This window comes from Triturus cristatus, chromosome 5_2 (genome assembly GCF_964204655.1).
Source record: "Triturus cristatus chromosome 5_2, aTriCri1.1, whole genome shotgun sequence".
Lineage (NCBI taxonomy): Eukaryota > Metazoa > Chordata > Amphibia > Caudata > Salamandridae > Triturus > Triturus cristatus.
The window spans coordinates 307,957,258-307,976,963 of record NC_140588.1 but is presented as its reverse complement, the minus strand read 5'-3'; the positions used below and the strand labels follow the sequence as shown (position 1 = coordinate 307,976,963).

Genomic DNA, 19,706 nt, shown 5'->3' with positions numbered 1-19,706 from the left:
TATTTGACCTGGCTCTTCTTGACCTGTCTTAGAGTTTCCATCGCACAGCTATCTAGTTGTACATATTAAAATGAAATAGATTTCTTAGTGGTTTCTTGCACATCAACAATATTGCCATCCTCCAATAAGGGTGGGATGCTGTATATTCCACCTAGAAAGGTATTACCATTGTGAGAGGAGAAACATGGTAAAGCTAGAGGGTCACATATATGAAGCATAAACAACATATATACAGTTTTCATATTTCAATGTATGGTATACGAGGTCCAATAAGACAGATCATTCCCTACATTATTTTAATAACATAAAGAACCTCGCACCGATAGACATAACCTGCATAAGGAATGATCATTACATTATACATCTCTCCAGTCATACTTTATGAAGCAGGGTCGCACATCGAGTACTACACTTGTAATAACTTTAAAACTCCGGAAGGGCTAAGGCATACCTTCATTATTTTACTAATAAACTTGGTTGTTTCCTTTGTCCAGATACAAATTATAGTAGGTTTCCAAAATCTGACGCCATGTGCAAATTGCTCGATATTCTATGCCTTTGAGAAGGTAGCTGCCGCAGGAAATACCTATATGTTCAAATGACAACTGTCTGTCGGTAACTTTGTGCTGCCGGACCATCCATTTTCCTAGACATTCTAATTAATTCAACTGTGTGTTAAGCACGACATCTTGGTGATGTCCTGTGGCATCAACATCCCAGGCACATATCTGCAGCGGTCAGGTGTCTATGAACCAAGGCACAGATAACAATGATGCAGCAGGTGCACCGAGGGCCAGAGGCACGAGGGCCTCGCTGGACCCGGATTATTCTGCTATTTTATGGACTACGATTTTCCTTACTGGTACAAGGGGCTTCTGAGGGCGCCAAGTGGTTGGAGGCTGAATCAGACTCAAATAGCATTCGTTTTCCTCCAGTATTTCCGAATAACAAATGACTTCTTGTATTTTATGGTTGTAGAAGAACTTCCATTGGTCAGAGTACAGAAGAAGAGCACACAGTGACTGCTACACTGCTTTATGCATATTCTGATTTTCCTCTCGATTAAGAAGGAACTCGAGCATGCCTGCGAAGCTTTTTTTTTTTTTTTTTTTTTTTTTAAATCAGACACTCTATACCCAGTCACTTCATATTTTCTGACACATGACAATGTGTGTAGAGCTCTGATCCTTGCTCTGCATCGCTACCATAAGTATAGACTAAGTAGGCCAGGTTGGTGGTTTACAACGAAAAAGGACTACTGACCTGGAGTAGAACACTCACACACAGTAAGTTAAGCTTATGCCATGTAGGACCCTGCATATTAAGACTGTGATGTCACCAATTCTGCCATACTCAATGTTTCCCACAGAGCAAACTCACATTTGGAGTCCTTCGGCACGTGTGCTAAATGATTACGTGACTCTACAGGAGATGGGACCCACGCAAAGTCGCCCTTTTCTTTAAAAACACAGTCTGCATGTCCACGCCCCCGCATGACTAATAGCGGGAGGCAGCTTATTGTTAGTCTGGAGCCAGAAATGTGTACATATGACCCAGTTTGGGAAAGCGGCTCACAGACCCTCCACGAAAAATCAGTTTAATGTCACAAATGGGTCCCGTCACTTTCCACATAAAGTAATGTGAAAGATGTTCTTGAACTAGATTGGTTTCTCTGTCCAGCCCCCAAAAACAGTGCTCTCCCCGTCCTCAGTGCCTGCTTGGGCTTGCCCAGCTGCCACTGTTTGTGAATGTAGTTTGTCCATTTGCCCCAGACGCCCATCTTTGAAATCAATCAGAAGGTCTGCACACCAAACCAGGGGAGGGCTAGGGCTAGGGGCAGGAATTGAGGCTACCCTCATAAGAGTCTGAAGAAGACTTGATAGAGGGATACAGATTCTAGCTGGTTCTATAATCTAAAGGTGGCGGCAGACTGCCTTACATGCTGAGAACTCATCTTAAATCTTCTCCTTGACTGTCATGAGGACCACAGATTGGGAAAGCTTTCCTATCGTAGTCACTAGCCCTAACCACACAAGTGAGGTACCATTTTTATCAGGAGACATGTGGCAATGCAGAATAGCAGAACATTTATTATCAATTGTATTTCTGTGCATTTGAGCCTTCCAAATGTAAGCCAGTGTGTAAGAAAGAAGACGTTTTAAAAATAAAGGTCCTCTGAATCACATGCTAGCATGGGTACCCACAAATGTAGAGATGTACAAACGGCCACTGCTTCTAAACTCTGCATCTGGTGTCTTTTTCAGAAATACAGAGTTTTCCTCCATACTCATTTTCCACTCTTTATATTTTACCACGTAATTTGCTTATATACCCAGAGCACAATGAAAACCCACTGTAAGGTGCAGTTCAGTTGGCTCCGAGTACCTCGCGTTCTGAGAAAACCTACAAACTCTATATATCCACGCAACCAGAAGGGTCTAGTGGACACAGTGGTACATTGCTTTTTTAAATCGCCCACTATGACAAGAAGTTACAAATGAAAACCTTGTCACTAATGGCAATTTTTTCCTACTCATTTAAAAAAAAAAATGTATTTCAACAGTTAGTTTCTTTGAGAAAACCTTGTGGGACCTACTCAAATGAACCCTTGCTGCACGTAGAATTTTGTTTACTTTTCAGAAAGCTACAGTTTGCTGGGCTCACCCAGGGGTTTCACCCCAGTTTCCCCCGCAAACCAGAAGTTGAAAGCACAAAAATTTGGGAAAATGGGGTATTTCTTTGCAAAATGCCAAAACTGTGGTTACATTTTTCATTTTTTTTTTATTTTGCTCTGCATGTTCCTGAAAGCCAGGAAAATGATGACTTTAGCACAGCAAACCTTTTTTTTATGCCATTTTTGGTGAAAAATTGACTTTGTAGTGCACTTTTTTCGATTTAAAAAAAAAAAAAAAAAAGTGGCATATTGTGCCTATTTTCTCAGTCCCCTCCAGGGAAAGCCACAAACCCTGGGTACCTTTAGAATCCCCAAATTTGGCTTGGATACCGTATGTGGAAAAAAAGTTATCGAGGCCTAAACGCGAACTACAACAAACAGCTAATAAAAGGGCTTAGCATTCTAGATGGAAAAGGATTAGCAGCTGGGCTCAGGGGAAAAAAATAAATTCCAAACAACAAGAGTGGAAAAAAGAACCCTCTCACTGACGAATATGATAGCATCTGCAGTAAGAGCATTTTCTGGGCGTTTATAATGCACGTTTAGACGCATAATTTAAAAACAATGGATCATTAGAAACCATATGCGAATGAGCTTACCTCCCGCTGAGCCAACTTCAATTTGTCCGACTGCTTGACTTTAGGACTGTTAGCCAGCAGATGGCGCAGCTTTACATAGCTTTTCCACAACTTCTGATACCTGAGAAAAATAAAGCGCTTATATCAGAATACTGCGCGTTTCACATATTCGTAGTTTGTTTATAACGGCTTGTTGTCCTGTCACACCGTCCCCAGATTCTGAATGCGAGAGCGAGACTTTGTATGGTTTTGACGAGGTCGGACAGATTTGCATGAGTTCGAACGTCTATCTTGCCATCCACTCAGTGATCGTTTTACATGCCAGTTAAGAATGTTCCTTTTTCTAAAATATTGAGTGGAAACAAATGTTATTGAGCGTTATGTACTGTGCCACAGTGAATGGGAACTTGTACCACATCCTCTAAGAAGTAAGTCTCGACAGCTCAACCGCGCTCCATTAAGTTAATACAATTCCACTTATACAAATGTGTATAGCAATTAATATCATCACCACAAAAAACTGCAGTAAAAATGTACAGAAAAACATTAACTTATGTGGAAAGTCGGTTGTCTACAGACAGGGCACGAGTCGGGGGTACACGCCGGTGGACAGCGTCCACCCACTAGTTTCAGAGGATGAACGCCGTCCGCCCTGCCAAGAATTTGGGCCCCGCTGAATAATGTGCTGAACTCGTATGGTGTAATTTCCAAACACGGGGCACTCTCAGCAGCGCCTGCACATTGTCTGCTTTCCATCTGCAACAAGGTGCAGGTGGGGACGAGGCTTTCCTATTTAAGACTCATGTTGGGCCCATAACACAGGCCGAATTTGAGGGGTCATCCGGCCTCCCTTTGTGAGTCTCTTGGCTGGGAGCAGACAGGAGCCTCACACCTGATGCAAATGATGCGGAGGGGAAACAAAGGTTAGCACCACACATGCTTAAGAAAGGCAGCTTTTCATTTTGTTCAGTCTCTGTTTAGGAGATATGCATGAGAATGTCAGCGGTGTTGGTTTTTCCCAGTATTTACACACAGCAAATTGCATTTATATAGAGCTTACTACACCTGAGGAGGCGTTGAAATAATTTAAGTATCACTATACTTTCTTGTATAGCCCTACTCATCCTAATGCGGGGTGTCAGAGCGCTTTACATCAACACGCGCATATTACATGTACAATACATTATATACGTTTGTAAATGACTGTACAGGATGTGCTACATAAAACTGGGGGATTGCAAGGTGTAGAAGTCACATATCTTCCATAGCTCACTGTGCTATTATCCTCGCAATGCGCTCAAACACATGATAGTCCTGCTAAACATATATGTGAGGGCTTTAGATCTGATGTCACTTCTTGTGATGCCACTTCCTGTAAAGTCGTGGCTTGTGATGCCACTTTCTATGATGTCAATTCCTGTGATGCCATGTGTGATGTCATGCACTGTGATGCCGTCATGTCGCGCGCTGTTATGTCTAACTAGGTTAGCCCCCACCTCTTTTTTTTTTAGGACGTGTGCCCTGTTTACAGCAAACTTTGAATCTAAAAGGGAAAACCCTGTTCCTCAAAATTGAGAGTAAAACATATTTCGCATAGGGCGGCCCCACCTACCGGTACTGAGAAATGACACCCTTACTGCTGCTCTGAACGCATGAGTAAATGAACTGCTAAAGGTGAGTGAGTGTCACTCGACTAGGACACCGTGGACAAACAGCACCACGGACAGAGGTAATCACGACTGCCTCGGTCAGAACCCCTAGAAAAGGTATTTGTCTGTCTTGGAGAGATGCATTCTGGGAGCCCTTCGAATGTCTCAGCACTGCCATACAAGTTCTGGGAGTTTACAGAGGTGCATTCCAAGAACACTGTGCTTTCAACAACAAGATAGCATAGCAAAGAAACACCTTCTTTGGCATTCTGCGGCGCCAATCCTGCCTGCAATCCAGAATTTTCTATCAGGACCACCATTTTTTCAAGGCACACGAGGATTCTTTACATGTGAGGAACAATGTTTCTGGTCAGACTTTGAAGTATTTGAACAGGTCATTAATATCGTTTCAGGTCGTACACTGCAACCTATAACTTTTGCAGCTAATGTGTTTGCAAAACTGCATAGTAAAAGGTATACAATTTATTGTTCTAAAAAAGTCTTCAGGAAGAATCTACGGAAACCTGCAGGAAGGGGTAGGATTTGCTCAACTGCCTGTTGAAATGTGGGACTGACATGCACATTTTTGCTAGGGCTAGTTTCCTAATCTGTCTCTAATCCAGAATGCAACAAGCATTAAAATGTAACCCTATGCGACGACCATATATTGTTGCAGCTGCTACTGTCAACCTCACCCAAAGAGAATGATTACATTTTCTTGCTAGGAGCTTGAGTATCCGAGCTCCTGGTAAGCTGGGTGTGTTTCTATGTTAGTACGTATGCTTTTTTATGCACAGGAACTATACATAGTCAAAACCTAATGCCAATGTTTGCTGGCCTTCACAACATTCATTCAGTTCAGGAGGACTACACTTTTCATGAATTACAACCCCCTTCTAAACAAATGTATCTTTAACCCTTCTAGACCGAAAGAACTAGATGTTCACGTGAGAGAACACACCGTTATGCTGCTGGTAAAAACTGCATTATTATAACCAGGTGACGTAGCAATGCACATTTTCTATATAATACATGTATTATATTCAAAGGAAACTTTCTGAAGATATATTACAATAGAAATGTGAAACTCTGCAAGCGTTTACTATATAAAAGCTTAAAGGCCTAAAAGTTAAATGGAAATGTGTTTGTCGTTATCAGTTTGCGATGCTGAAAATTTCACGATTCAACAATTTGCACACCGCTAATGGTGCTCTCAGAACACAATTGTACCTTGTACCAGCATCTCAAGTGAGACCCACAAAGCATTTAGGACTCAAATTAAGGATGGCAAATCTGTTGGGTGGGAGGTCTAGTGGTTTTGCCAATGCTTTATTTTTTGACTCTACCTCGGGCAGAAAAGAAGGAAAAATGTCAAACCTTGCAAAGACACTCAAAAAAATTAAAAACGAATTCTATTTCGTATTCAATTGCATTACAATGTGCCTGGATATGTGGAATTGACATCTTTATTTTGCTGCCGCTCTTCAGCCCGGCATACTTCAAGGCAGCGTGCAAACACTTTGAAATGTAAAAGCATTCCTCAATCGGCAGCCAAGTCAAGGGCAGTGCACTCAAGTTGCGTACGCCACAAAAACAATCATAAATAGATCATTTTCCGTTCATATCTGGAAGCCCAACCATTTGCTTTAAGTACACATTAACCTGCCAACACTAAAAAAAAAAAGTGTATTCCAAACTGCAGGATGTAATACTCAGTAAGTTAACATAACTTTTCTTTTTCTTAAATTCGATGAGCTTTTCATCGGATATTACATGGAATAACAATTAATCCTTAACATCGCTTCGAGGAGCTATGGTAAAGTTTCTCACTGTGGGTCTCCTGCATAGCTCAGCTGGGCGGGCCGGATTCCGAAGTGCACAATGACGGGAAAGGTAATCACATCAGGGTTGAACTGCTCTCGGTCGAGCTGGTCGATGCGGACCGAGCTGGGCTTCTGGAAGAGAAAATCAACACAGTTTAAACAATTAACACAAAAATCAATTCCCGTCCCGCGGGGATGTGTGGAGAACAAAATTATAATACACCTACAGACGTTGGGGAACACTTATCTGGTTGCAAAATCACTTACTGTCAAGGAGCGTGGAACATCAATACGTGGACAACTGCCCACTTCCTCCCCTTGAGGAATTCACTGCTTTTAGAACCCCTTCCTTCTGCCTTTCTGAAAGCATACTGTGGACAGGTCCCTAACCTCCCATTACCTGACCAAGGCAAGCCAGAGCCTGCTCTACCACTCAATCACCGAGACCGGCTGGATTGATTCACTAGCGCAACAATCCATGGGCTTTCAAGGTGCTTCCAGGCCTCCTGGCTGCCAATGAGCTGCGTGATATGAGGCTTAAGCTCCTGTGGCAGGTTCCTAACAAGAAACAATACTACTGTAAGCGCGCCCTGCCTGAAACTTGTCAATTGACCGCACAGACCAAACAGTAGGTCGTAAAAGACATGGACATCAGCGAAAACTTGGTGCCTCAACTGACCATGCTACACACATCACACCGCTATGTACTGCAGTACGAGTTAAATGCACCAAACATAGCATCTTAGTGGACCAACTCAATCAGAAGACCTAAATACTAAAATAAAAATATCAAAGACAACCTATTCTTGCAGGGTTTAACCATATTAGTATGAGGCATCACGATAGGCAGGTAAGGCAGATGGACTCTGGCTATAAAATTCCATTTGAGTAAAATATTTAGGTTTTGGGTTCCTCCTATCTTTCTGATATCATGCTTGCAAGGGAAAAATCTATACTCAATAGGGTGGTAAGAACTACAAAGTTAGATTATTTCAATACCGGTTAGTAAAAGCCCAAAACTGTTCTCCTTTTTGGTGGGGGAAAAAATAAGTTTTTTCAGCAAACCGTAGATAAATAGGTGGTTTAAACTAGAATTCTGATGATTTTTCAACTCCTTAAATAGAGAGGATTGGTAAGGGTGTAGATGGGCGTGCCACAGCTGAACTCTTAAGAAATTATTTTTTTCAAATTTTTTAAAACGTTATTACATACTTTAAAACCAATCTATAGAATGCATATCCGTAAAATATACCACCAGTATACCAAGCATTTGGCAATCAAAACCATAATCGCAACTGAATAATTAGTGCAACAGCAAATCATAGACATTATTATTAACACACAAAGTTCCCAATTTTTCCTTATATCTAAAAAGGGGAAACGTTAGCTGGGTCAATGTTCTCAACAACTGCCTCTCCCAGATGCAACATCTTTCAGGCTGTTAGATCTCTAATATATTTTATTTAAGCATTATGGGTATTTTTGTACACTCATACCCTTAATTTAACATAGTGCTTTATAAAGGGAATGTCCAATGTTTCTCCATGACAAAGTATTAAAGTAGCATGTTTATAAAAATACCAACATCTTTTACAATTAGATCGTTTTCCCATTACAGTTTAGACTAAATTGATCATTGTAAACGGCTGGCACAAAAATAAACAAAATTCACCTTCAAAATATATATTTGCAAGTTTACGCACATTGTCAAAAATTTGAAATGTATTAACTTTCACTGAATAACATTTTCCAGCTAACTTTTAAGTATTGTGAATGTTTTGGAATGGTAAGGCGACATTTAAGGATAGATACAGTAAAAGGGGTAAATTAGCAGTACATATACATATATTCACTAAAGAACAAAAGTTTACAGGGATTTTCTAGTTAGGTTCAGATTTTACACGTACAAAACAATAGAAAGTCAGCTGTTATAGTTAGAGAGTTACTTCAAGTAACTATAACTTGTGTCCTACGGTAACTATAACTCGCGCCCAAACCATGCAGTTTTCTCATCAATAATTTTACTGCAAATGTTGCAGTGATATCAATGTCATAGAAAATGTGATGAGTGATGTAATATTTGGGGTAATTAGCAATGCATGGCAAGGGCTCAAGTTCTAGTTACCTAAGGCAGTCGCGGCCGGCATGACGGGGGGGGGGGGGTGAGAGGAGGGATTTAATAAATGAAAACCTTACCTTCGCCTCCGGTCACGCGTCGCGTTGTCTCTGCTCCGAGTCCAAGGAAGCAGGCAGCCTCACAATGCTGCAATGCCAGTGTTGTGATTGGCTGGGCCATTTTCTCCATGTAGGCTGCATGCAGCCTACATGGAAAAAACGGAGAGTGAGTATGACTGGCTTGGTTGGCCCTGGGGCCGACCAAACAGTCGGCGCCCACAACAGTGGGCAAGCCACTCCTTCCCTGCCCTGGAGCGGGAACGCCCACCCCCAACCAAACACTTCTGCCTTCTTGCAGTGCGAGACGTAGAAACATAAAATTATATTTACGCCATTTTATGTTTCTGGTTCTCGCACGGCGAGAAAGCAGTAGGGCGATGCCCCTCCACCCACACGGAGGAGCCGACCCCAACTATAACAGCTGGATTTCTATTGTTTTGCACGTGTAAAATCTGAACCCAACTATAACATTCCTGTAACCTTTGGTTTTTAGTGAATTTCTAAAGTTTTTAAAAATTCTATTTCCTAACTAGAACGTCTCCGTAACCTTTTTTTTTTTAACCTTAAGTAAAATGCCCATCGCAATGCACTGTGGCCCCCGCATTTGGAGTTGGACGCAGGGCCTGGCATGGCATTGTGCTGCTCCATCCAAACTTGCTGCCCCTGCACCCCCTCGTTCTTGCCATCCATTGTCCAAGTCTATGCCCCTGCTCCCTCATTATAGCCCTGCGTGGCCGTTGTTCTGCCACTGCCCTTCTCGTCTGCCATGAAGTTAGCTTGCTGCCCCACCCACCTTCTCCGTACGGTCTGTTGTCCGAGTCCATGCACCAGCCCCCTGCCTCCTGCCCTGCACGATCTGAAGTGTTGCCACTGCCCTTCATTTAGCTTAATTTCCCTGCCAACTTCTCCTGCTCTTCGTTGCCCAATTATATGCCCCATTATTGCCCTCCTGCTCAGTATCTGTGCTTAGCTTGCTGCCCCTACCATCCTTACCCCACCCTCTGATTTATGTGTGCTTGTCCCTGCACCCTCCTTTTTGCTGGCCTTGTTTAATGGCAAACAAAGCGGGATTCTGGTGGCTCACTAACAATCCTGCTGATTATCCAGTCCACCTCGTCTCTAGAGTGCTAGAGTGATTTAAGGATCAGTCCCCTGAATATCGGTCAAAATTCACGAACCTTACAGCTCCTTTATTCATCTAATAAGGAAAAATCCCAGTTAGGTTTCTAATTCGTGACAATCTTGGGATAACTTCTATGAAAGTTTCCCATGAAAACTTGGTGACTGCTCATCTATTCCAGCCAGCAGCCATCAGAAAAATATTTCACAATCCGTTCCCAGTTATGCTAACTACAACATTCATCAGTTTCTTTCATGACACATTATGCGCCCACAGGTGCATCAGAAAGATTGTGACCAGTGTTCTGGATCTAAGAGGACCTTCCATATGAGGAAGTGCAGTTTGCAGAGCAGGGAAGAAGGGAGGGTTGGTATGGAATCTGTGGTTAGATTCTATAGTGTTACAGCCACACTGCAGCCTCTCAATGAGCACAGACTGTTACACAGTGTGAGAGAGCACACCAAATTCACAAATAAAGATGAAATCCCATGTCAAAATATAAGCCCCTCAAAGAAACACAACATATAAGGGTCTAAAACATACAATATAAGTAAATCTGAGTCAAAGGCTCATTTGGCTTGGATCAAAACTAAAGGTACAGTCCAGCTGCAGCCTAATTCAACTTCAGTCAGGTAGCACCTAATCACAGAAAACTGTATCCTTGGGGCTTTACATGGACTGATCTTGTTTTTTAATTTACCAGTAACAAAATAAAAAACCAAAATATGTACAGAGTTACACAGCATTATACAATGTCATTCTAATTAAGCAGGGATTTAAAGGAAGATGCCCCAATTGAATAGCTGTAGCCACCCACCAACCTCCACCACTTAGAAAAGTAATAATTAAAAAACACACATATAAGCATAAAAAGTGTACAGAAGAATAATTGATCAATCAGGTAACTCAAAGATTGACCAAAGTTTAAACTTAAGAAAAACCGTTCTACTAATTTGGGTACATTTTTTAAATACTCCCTAGGAAACATTCCCTCTCGGAAAGGCTTAGTATACATGTACAAGTAAGGGATTCAAATCCACAAGAGATGGGAAAAAAGGAAACAAACAAGTTACCTTCAGTAACACCTTCTTTGGTAGAGACTATCTAACCACAGATCCCTTAACTTAGAATATTCCCCAGCCGTCAGACTGGATCAAGAAGATTCTTGAGCAGTATCTCTGCACACTGGTAGAAGACGCCGACAGCTCCCCACCAACGTCATCCGCCTTGAAAGTGACAGGTGCGGTGCCTATTTAAGCACCACCCTGGCATGCTGACATCAGTTTCTTTTGGGATACATTATGTGCCCACAGATGCACCAGAAAGAGGACCTTCCATATGAGGAATTGCAGTTTGCTGAGCCCAGAAGATGGTAGGGTTGGTAAGGAATCAGCGGTTAGAGACTTTACCACAAAAGGCTATACTAAAAGGTAAGTAATGTGTTCTTCAGGAAGAAACTTCTAACCACAGATTCTTACCTTAGATTAGATACCACAGCAATAACCCCCCCGGAGGAGTGGTTGCATACGGATTTAAACCAAGAAGTCCTGCAGGACAGAGTGGGCAAAGTGCCCCTCTTGACAGACCTGACCATCCAGAATAATGCTTTGTGAACATATGGATTGACGTCCACATTGCCGCAAGGTATATGTCGAGGACAGACACTCCGCGTGCTAACAGCAGTCAAAAGCCTTGGATCTGGTGGAATGAGCCCTCAACCCTTTCAGAGGCTGCTTCTTCGTCAATGTGTAGTAAATGTTTATGCAGAGTATAATCCATCAAGAGATGGTTGTCTTCTGCATAGCTTTACCCTTCTTTGCTGAAGTGAATCTAATGAAAAGATGATAGTCTAGTCCGTGGTACTTGTACGATCAATGTAAAAACTAAGGGCCCTCTTTATATCCAAACGATGGAGCTCCTCCTCCTTAAAGAAGTGAGGTGGAGTAAAGAATGCCAGAAGGGTGATCACTTACCAACTTTGGTAGGAAGGAGGTACAGAACCAATTTGTCCTGAAAGAAAGTAGTACACTGTGGGTGTACCAAGAGAGCATGAAGCTGGTTCACCCCGAGCCGATGTAATGACCTCCAAGAAGACCGCCTTGAGAGTAAGAGCCTGAGAGGACAGCTATGCATGGGCTCAAAGGGGAAACCCATCAGAAAGGGGACGACCAGATTCAAGTCACACTGTGGCAAAATGAAAGTGGAAGGCGGAAATATGTGCTGCAAACCTTGCCAAAACCTACTCACAACATGTGACTTATATAGGGACACCAACCTTATAAACCAGAGATACCTGCCAAATAAACTTTAACAGTGCCTAGCGCCAGGCCCTGCCGAACCAAAGACAAAACAAACAGCAAGAACTCAGACAGATGAGCATGAAGTAGATCAATGCATCTATCTGAACACCAAGCCACAAATCTGATCGATTGTGAGCAGGTTGGGATGCAGGACCCCACCCTGCTATTGTGAAAGGAGATCCTCCCAGAGGGGTAGGCCTAATTGGAGGACGAATACTCAGGCCTAGGAGTTCTGGATACCAATGTCGCTGTGCCCAGTCCAGAGTCACTAAGATGACTTGGGCCTGGACAAGCCTAATCTTTTTAAGGAGTTGGGGCAGGAGTGGTATTGGCATAAAGCCGTACAGGAGTCCCGAGCTCAACTCCAATCTGTATGCGTCTCCTAGCGAGAGCAGCTTTGGAAACTCCAACACGCAGAAGTGCATTCACTGTGCGTTCTCGGTGGGGGTGAACAGACAGAGCCAACATTCGCCCCATTCTTGGAAGAGACCTTGCACTACCTCGAGGTGTAGACACCATTTGTGGTCCGCAAGGCGTTGATGGCTGAGTTAGTCTGCCCTGGTGTTCAGAGATCCCACCAGGTGTTGCGCAACCAGGAAGATGTCCAGACGTTCCATCCATCTCCAAAGGCATAAGCCCTCCTGGGACAGGGTCTATGATCCCACCATGCACTGCTTGTTGCAGTACCACATGGCAGTGGTGTTGTTCAGGAACACCTGAAGCAGACTCCCTTTGATAAATTAAAAGGAAGGCTTTCAACGGCAAGCAGACGGCCCGTGTTCTTTAACAATTTGATGTGGAGGAGGATTTCCGCCAGAGACCAGAGTCCTCTAGTCTCCACCGCTCAGAGGTGGCCACTCCACCTCAGAAGAGATGCATCGGTCACCACCATCAACTCCAGAAGGGAGAGAGGTCTGTCACTGCTCTGATCAGATCGCAGTTCAGTAGCCACCACTGCAGATCTCTAGCAGTCACTTCGAAAATCAGGACCCGGTCGGACAGATTCCCCTGTTGCACCCACCGACACTTCGGATCCCACAGCAGAGCGCACCTAAGCCATTCACCAGCATGATGCAGGGGGTCATTAGACCCAGAAGCCGCAGAATCAGTCTCACCAAAATCCAGGCATGAGGATAAAACACTAAGATCATAGCCTGAATGTCCTGGACCATCCATGCCGGAGGGTAGGCACGAAACTGTACAGTGTCCAGAACAGTGTCCAAAATGGCTCTGCTGAAAGGTAGCGCTTGTGAAGGAGTCACGTGTGACTTTGGCATGTTGAACCCCAACAAATGAAAAAGGTTTGCCTAAGTCTGGAGGTGGGTGACGACTGCATGGTGTGAGCCCACCTTGTATAGCTAATTGTCGATGTAGGGAAAGACTGGGACCCCATCTTCCGAACTCAGTTAATGCTTGTGGGTCTGCAAGATGGGGTTATGAAAATAAGCATCCTGCAGGTCCAACACTACCTTTCAGTCTCCAGGGAAGACAAGACCTGGACAAGGCTGAGCATCTTGAACCTGTCCTTTTTCAGAAAGGCCAATGCCATTCTGAAAAAGGACAGGTTCAAGATGCTCAGTCTTGTCCAGGTCCTGTCTAGAATCCAGAATAGGGTGGAGACCTCTGTCCTTTTTCAGCAACAGAAACTAGTGGCAGTTAAATCACCACCTACTTCTGATGTTGAAACCCGCTTAATGGCTCCTTTGGCCAAAAGAACCTGCACTTCTCAACATAACAAGGACAGATGATCCTCTGACAACCGCTGAAGAGACAGTGGAAATGGTGGCAGGCCATTGAGGAATGGAAATGTGTAACATTATGTTCAATCTGTAACACCCACTTGTCTGAGGTGACAGCTTGCCATGCAGTTAGAAAGTGCTGTATCCAGCCTCCTAGTGGGTGGCTGTGCGCCATGGAGGGCACACTAGAGAAGATGCGAATGAAGTCAATGGTGTTGAATCCACATCTTGTGAATTTTGCTGTGTCCTGGACATTGGGTATGGCTTGGGTAATCATTACTCAGGGTTCATCAGGAACCAGGGGAAGCACCTATGTCATCAATCTCCACAATGTGTGATAACAGCGGCCCAGAAGACAATTTTTATTAACCGACAACAGGCCCAACCTGGTGAAGAAAATATCTTCTTCCCAAACATGTCCAGCCTCTTGGACTCTCGGTCCAGAGGGCAATGGGAAAAGGCCTTGGGTTGACCCATGCTGAGGCTGGTCTGTCCTAGATTAAGTACCTCCGTTAATAGGCTAATTTTCACCTCCACCGCTGGAAGCTGGAGGTGAAGGATGTCAGCTGCCCGTCAGATCACCCTTGCAAAAGATGCACTCTCCTTGGTGGCCAGACCAGGTGGAGTGAGCAACCCGTTTTCAGGAGATGTGTCTAGTTTACTAGTGTCGCCCAAATCCTTATACCAGTTCCCTTCGAGGGAATCCTGGGCAAGATCATCAGCGAGTTCAAAGACCCCATACTCCACTTCTTCGAATTCTGCACCCAGAAATCAGAGGGGCAGATTTGGACCCAAAAGATTGTCGTGCCCCAGGTGGCACAAGTCTTGACGTTGGACGGATTCTATGCACTGCGACACCTAGTGGAACGTTGGAGCACTGCTATATAAAACTTTTCACATACAGTCTGGCACCTGGGGGGAGTATTTTAGAGGTGAGGAATCTATTTTTTGAAGTATTAATCAGAAAGGGCTGCTACTTACGAAACTGAAAAACTTTGAGATTTAGCCAGCTTATTGTCTACCTTGGTGTGCCGAGAGGGTTGTTCGGTTAACTTACAAAGAGATCCTCGCTGCTGGAATACAAACCAAGTATGCTGTATGGGATTCTGACCCAAAAGAAGTTAAGAAAAGCAAGCCTTGCCAATGGAGGGCAGCTGCTCTTGCTGGGGTAGAAGCAAAATGTAACTGCTGAGAAATTCCCATACCGTTTGATGGCCTTTCCTTCCTCTCAATTATCGTTTGGCATTATGTTCAGGCAGGAGGTGATATCTGCCCAAATCTAATAGTTGTACCTTTGATGACTGGCCCAATTCTTTTAGAATATGTATGGGTCTGCCATGGAAGAAATGTGCTTAATGAAAATATCTATCCTTTTGCCTTCGTTGATTTGCGATGCTTGCACGGTTCAGTCTACCAAATTTTAAACCAAGGTGCTGAAAGAAGAGGCAAATTCTGAGGAGTCACCTACAAATGCTGGGCTGGGGTCACCAGAAAAGAGGCTACAGATGAGGACCATGCAGGCACTGAAGGATCCAATGCCAAGGATGAGGCCCTATCTGACAAAAGGGAGTGTACAGCTTCTTGGCCACTGAAGAATGCGCCTCATTGGCAATTGTGTAGTCAACACTATAGTTGATGAAAAGTCCAGGTGAAATGCAAATTATGACAGAGTAATTCGCATAATTTTGGGAATTCTGCGTTAAGTGAAAATCCTGAAATATGATGCAACACAATTACGCTGCAATTTGTGTCAAAATTATAGCACAGGAACGCCGCGAACAACCAGACCGTCAATGTTTTTCATGTTATTATTTTAACCGTGAAATGCAACCTTATATTAAAAATTGACGGAAGGACGCATTTTACACCCAAATAAAGCTTTAAATGACAGATCTCCATTTTGTATAATTAGGCATCATTTTTGATAATTTTGCAACATTTTGTGTAATCACGCAAAAGTAAATTTCAAGAATGTTGCATAAACCTAGTGGCAATTCACGTAGATTTGCAAGGAAGCTGAGAGAATGAATGAACTGGAATTTCCGCCTTTTCAGAGACCGCGGGAATGTGCTCGTTTAAATTAGAGGGTAAATCCTCGGACAATACTTCTTTTGCCATTATATATGCTGAAAAGTTTGCATGGTCTCTTTTGTGGCGCCTCAGTGAGACTGGAGGAGCTCTGCACAAAGATTCTCCTCTAACAAAGGCACCTTTAGATGAAAAAATTACCGTCAGTAGCACCGATGGATATGATGTCTCCCACAGGTAAACTAAGAAGTCGCTCCGCCACAATTTGTAGGTAATTTTTAGCATTTGAGGACTACTGGAAACACCCAACAAAGAGGGTGAGGGTGTGAATATATGGTCAGAAAAGGAGGAAGGTAAGTGTTCCTTCTCCCTCTTTCACTTCCATCTGCACTGTGAGAAATGAATAGTTTCTTACCTGTCGGTGTAGTTTTGCAGCTTGAAGATCTTTCTGGATTCACTATGCTGTGCATTATTCCGCGATCTTGTGGTTGGGTCCGGATTCGTAGTCTTTTCTTTTTTTTTTTTTTTTTTTTTTGTAGCCCAGGTGGGCGGCGGCGACCTACCATTTAGTGCACCTCCCGTGACGTCGTCGTGCTTCCTGCGGAAGTCCCACCTTTGGGGCGCCATCTTCGGGTTCTTTTTTCCCTTTTTTTTTTAACCCTAGGCGATTGATTAGTCCTTCAGTTCATTTTCTGTACGTTTTTATTCCTTCTGATGTTTTCCACTTCACCCCTTCTTCCTCCAGCCTCATCTTACTGGCGGAGGTGGGTGGGTTCGCTAGTGAATCCAGAAAGATCTTCAAGCTGCAAAACTACACCGACAGGTAAGAAACTATTCGTTTTGCAGCGTGAATCTTTCTGGATTCACTATGCTGTGCATAGACTTTGTAGCGGTTTTTCCTAATTTTGTGGCGGCTGGGTGGTAGATGAGCGTTGGTCGTTGAAAATGTGTTGAAGCACCTTCTGTCCAACTTGTGCTTCCTTGTTCATCTGAATGTCCACGCAGTAGTGTTTCGTGAACGTGTGCACAGATGCCCAAGTTGTCGCTAGACATATGTCCTGAATGGGCGTGTTCGCCAGGAAGGCAACGGTGGCCCCCTTCTTCCTTGTGGAGTGAGCCTGAGGCCCCTCCGCTAGCTCCTGTCCAGCCTGTTTGTGGCAGAATTGAATAGTGAGGGCAATCCATCTAGCGATGGTGCCCTTAGTCACTGGTCTACCCATGAAGCTAGTAGCAAAGGACACAAACAACTGCTTTGATTTCCTGAGTTCCTTGGTTCTCTCAATGTAGTGCATCACCGCTCTTCTAGCGTCGAGGGTGTGCAGAGCCTTTTCAGCGTTCGAAGTCGGGTTTTGGAAGAAACTTGGTATCTGAATACTCTGATTCATGTGGAACGCCGACACCACCTTGGGCATGAAGTGTGGGTCTGTTCTCAGGACTACCCTGTCCTTGTGAATCTGAATGTAGGGTTCCTGTAGCGTTAGTGCTTGAAGCTCGCTCACCCTGCGTAGTGAGGTTATGGCCACCAGAAAGGCCGTTTTCATCGTCAACATTTGCAGTGTGGCCTTGTGAATGGGTTCAAACGGTGCCTTCATGAGCTCCGTCAGTACCACGTTGAGATTCCATGCTGGCGGCGGCAACCTTTTAGGAGGGGCAATTCTTTTGGCTCCTTCCATGAATCTCTTCACAACCTGCGAAGTGAAGAAACTTCCACCCTTCTCACCTCTGGTGTAGGCTACGATCGCCGCTAGGTGTACCCTTAGGGAGCTCGAGCAGAGGTTACTCTTTAGCAGGTATGTGAGGTACCTCAGTACTGTTGAGTCTCTTGTCATTCTGTTTTGCAGGCCCTTCTTCCTGCACCACACAGTAAATCTCTGCCATTTGGCGCTGTAGCATTTTCGTGTAGTTGGTTTCCTTGCCTCCCGCAGCACCCGCATAGTGCTAGGAGGCAATTTAAGGTGAGCGAACTCTAGGTCTTCAGGAGCCATGCTGCCAGGTTGAGGCTCTCTGGCTCCGGATGCAGGACCTCTCCGTTTTGCATTGAGAGCAGGTCCCTTCTTCTCTCGAACCTGTGGGTATTGCCCTGTGCCATTTCTTGAATTTGTGAGAACCATGTCTGCCTTGCCCACTGCGGAGCCACTAGGATCAGAGTCATGTTGCTGGTTCTGCACTTGTCGAGCACTCTGTGCAACAGGGGTATCAGTGGAAAGGCGTAGGCAAATGTCCTCGACCAGCTTATCCATAGGGCATTTCCTTGGGATTGCTGATCTGGTTGCCTGGACGCGAAGCTTTGGCATTTTGCATTTTGGCGTGTTGCAAACAGGTCTATTGTGGGAGTTCCCCATCTCTGGAAAAGCTTCTCCGTTTCCTGGCCATTGAGCTCCCACTCGTGTGATGCCGAGGTCTGCCTGCTTAGCCAGTCTGCCTCCACATTGTCCTTCCCTGGAAGGTGAATTGCCAGTAGATCTATCCTGAGAGGTATGGCCCATTTCCAAATCTCCTGTGCCAGAGAGGAGAGAGGGAACGACTGTGTCCCCCCCTGCTTGTTGATATAGAACATTGCCGTGGTGTTGTCTGTTTGAACCAACACCCTCTGGTTGTACAGGTGCCTCTGGAATGCCTTCAGGGCTAGCAGGATGGTCTTCAATTTGAGGTAATTGATATGGCGTACCGCATCTGCTGGAGCCCACAGGCCCCTCACTCTGAGGTTGTCCATGTGCGCTCCCCATCCCCTTTGCGATGCGTCCGTGGTAATGGTCATTGTTGGGTTTGGTGGTGTCAGGCTTCTCCCTGCTGTCATGTTGTCTCTGTTCCAACAAGTCATCTTCTCCTGCACTGCGTGCGTAACAACCACTAGATCTTCCCAACTGCCGCTTGCTTGTGACCATTGCTGTTTTAGCCATTCTTGGAATGGTCTCATGTGCAGGCGTACATTCGGCACCAGCTGGATACATGACGCCATCATCCCCACCATCTTGCTCACTGACCTCACTGTCAGAGCTCGCCCCTTCTGGTAGAGACGCGTCTCCTTCAGTAGGGCATCTGTTCTCCTGTCGCTGGGCACCACTGTGCTGTTCAGGGTGTTGATTTTTGCTCCCAGGAAAATCTTCACCTGCTCCGGTTCCAGCGATGACTTCCCCCAGTGTATCGAGAACCCAAGGTTCGTCAGTGTCTGTCACGCGTGTTGCGGGTCTCTCGCACTTCTCGCGTGTGTTTGCCTTGACTAGCCAGTCGTCTAGGTAGGGGTAGACATGGATCCCCTGCCTTCGTAGGTGGGCCGCGACCGCCGACAGGCATTTTGTAAAAACCCTTGGCGCCGATTTTAGCCCGAAGGCCAGGGTTGTGAACTGGTAGTGTTCCTGGTCGATGTTGAACCTTAGAAGGCCCTTGTGCCTTCTGTTTATTGGAATGTGTAGGTAGGCATCCTTGAGATCCACGGTGACCATGAAGTCCCCGTCTCTTATTTGGGGGAGCACCTCCTGCAGCTAAGTCATTTTGAACTTCTGCGTTCTGATGAACTTGTTTAGGTATCGCAGGTCCAGGATGGGTCTGACGTTTCCGTCTACTTTCGGGACCACGAAATAGTTCGAGTAGACCCCCTTGTTGCGTTCTTTGAACGGCAC

The 19,706-nt window shown here is 44.7% G+C and overlaps 1 protein-coding gene across 2 annotated transcripts in view; it reads right to left on the bottom strand.

Moving 5' to 3' along the window:
• Window positions 1-19,706, bottom strand: part of DROSHA (drosha ribonuclease III) — a 533,090-nt gene that overhangs the window by 222,638 nt on the left and 290,746 nt on the right. For both annotated transcript variants that reach the window (XM_085607071.1, XM_085607072.1), the window contains exons 14-15: window positions 6,732-6,856; window positions 3,274-3,373 (exon numbers count right to left, since the gene is read on the bottom strand). In XM_085607071.1, the coding sequence (XP_085463197.1) occupies window positions 3,274-3,373; window positions 6,732-6,856 (225 nt within the window). The remainder of the gene's footprint in view (window positions 1-3,273; window positions 3,374-6,731; window positions 6,857-19,706) is intronic.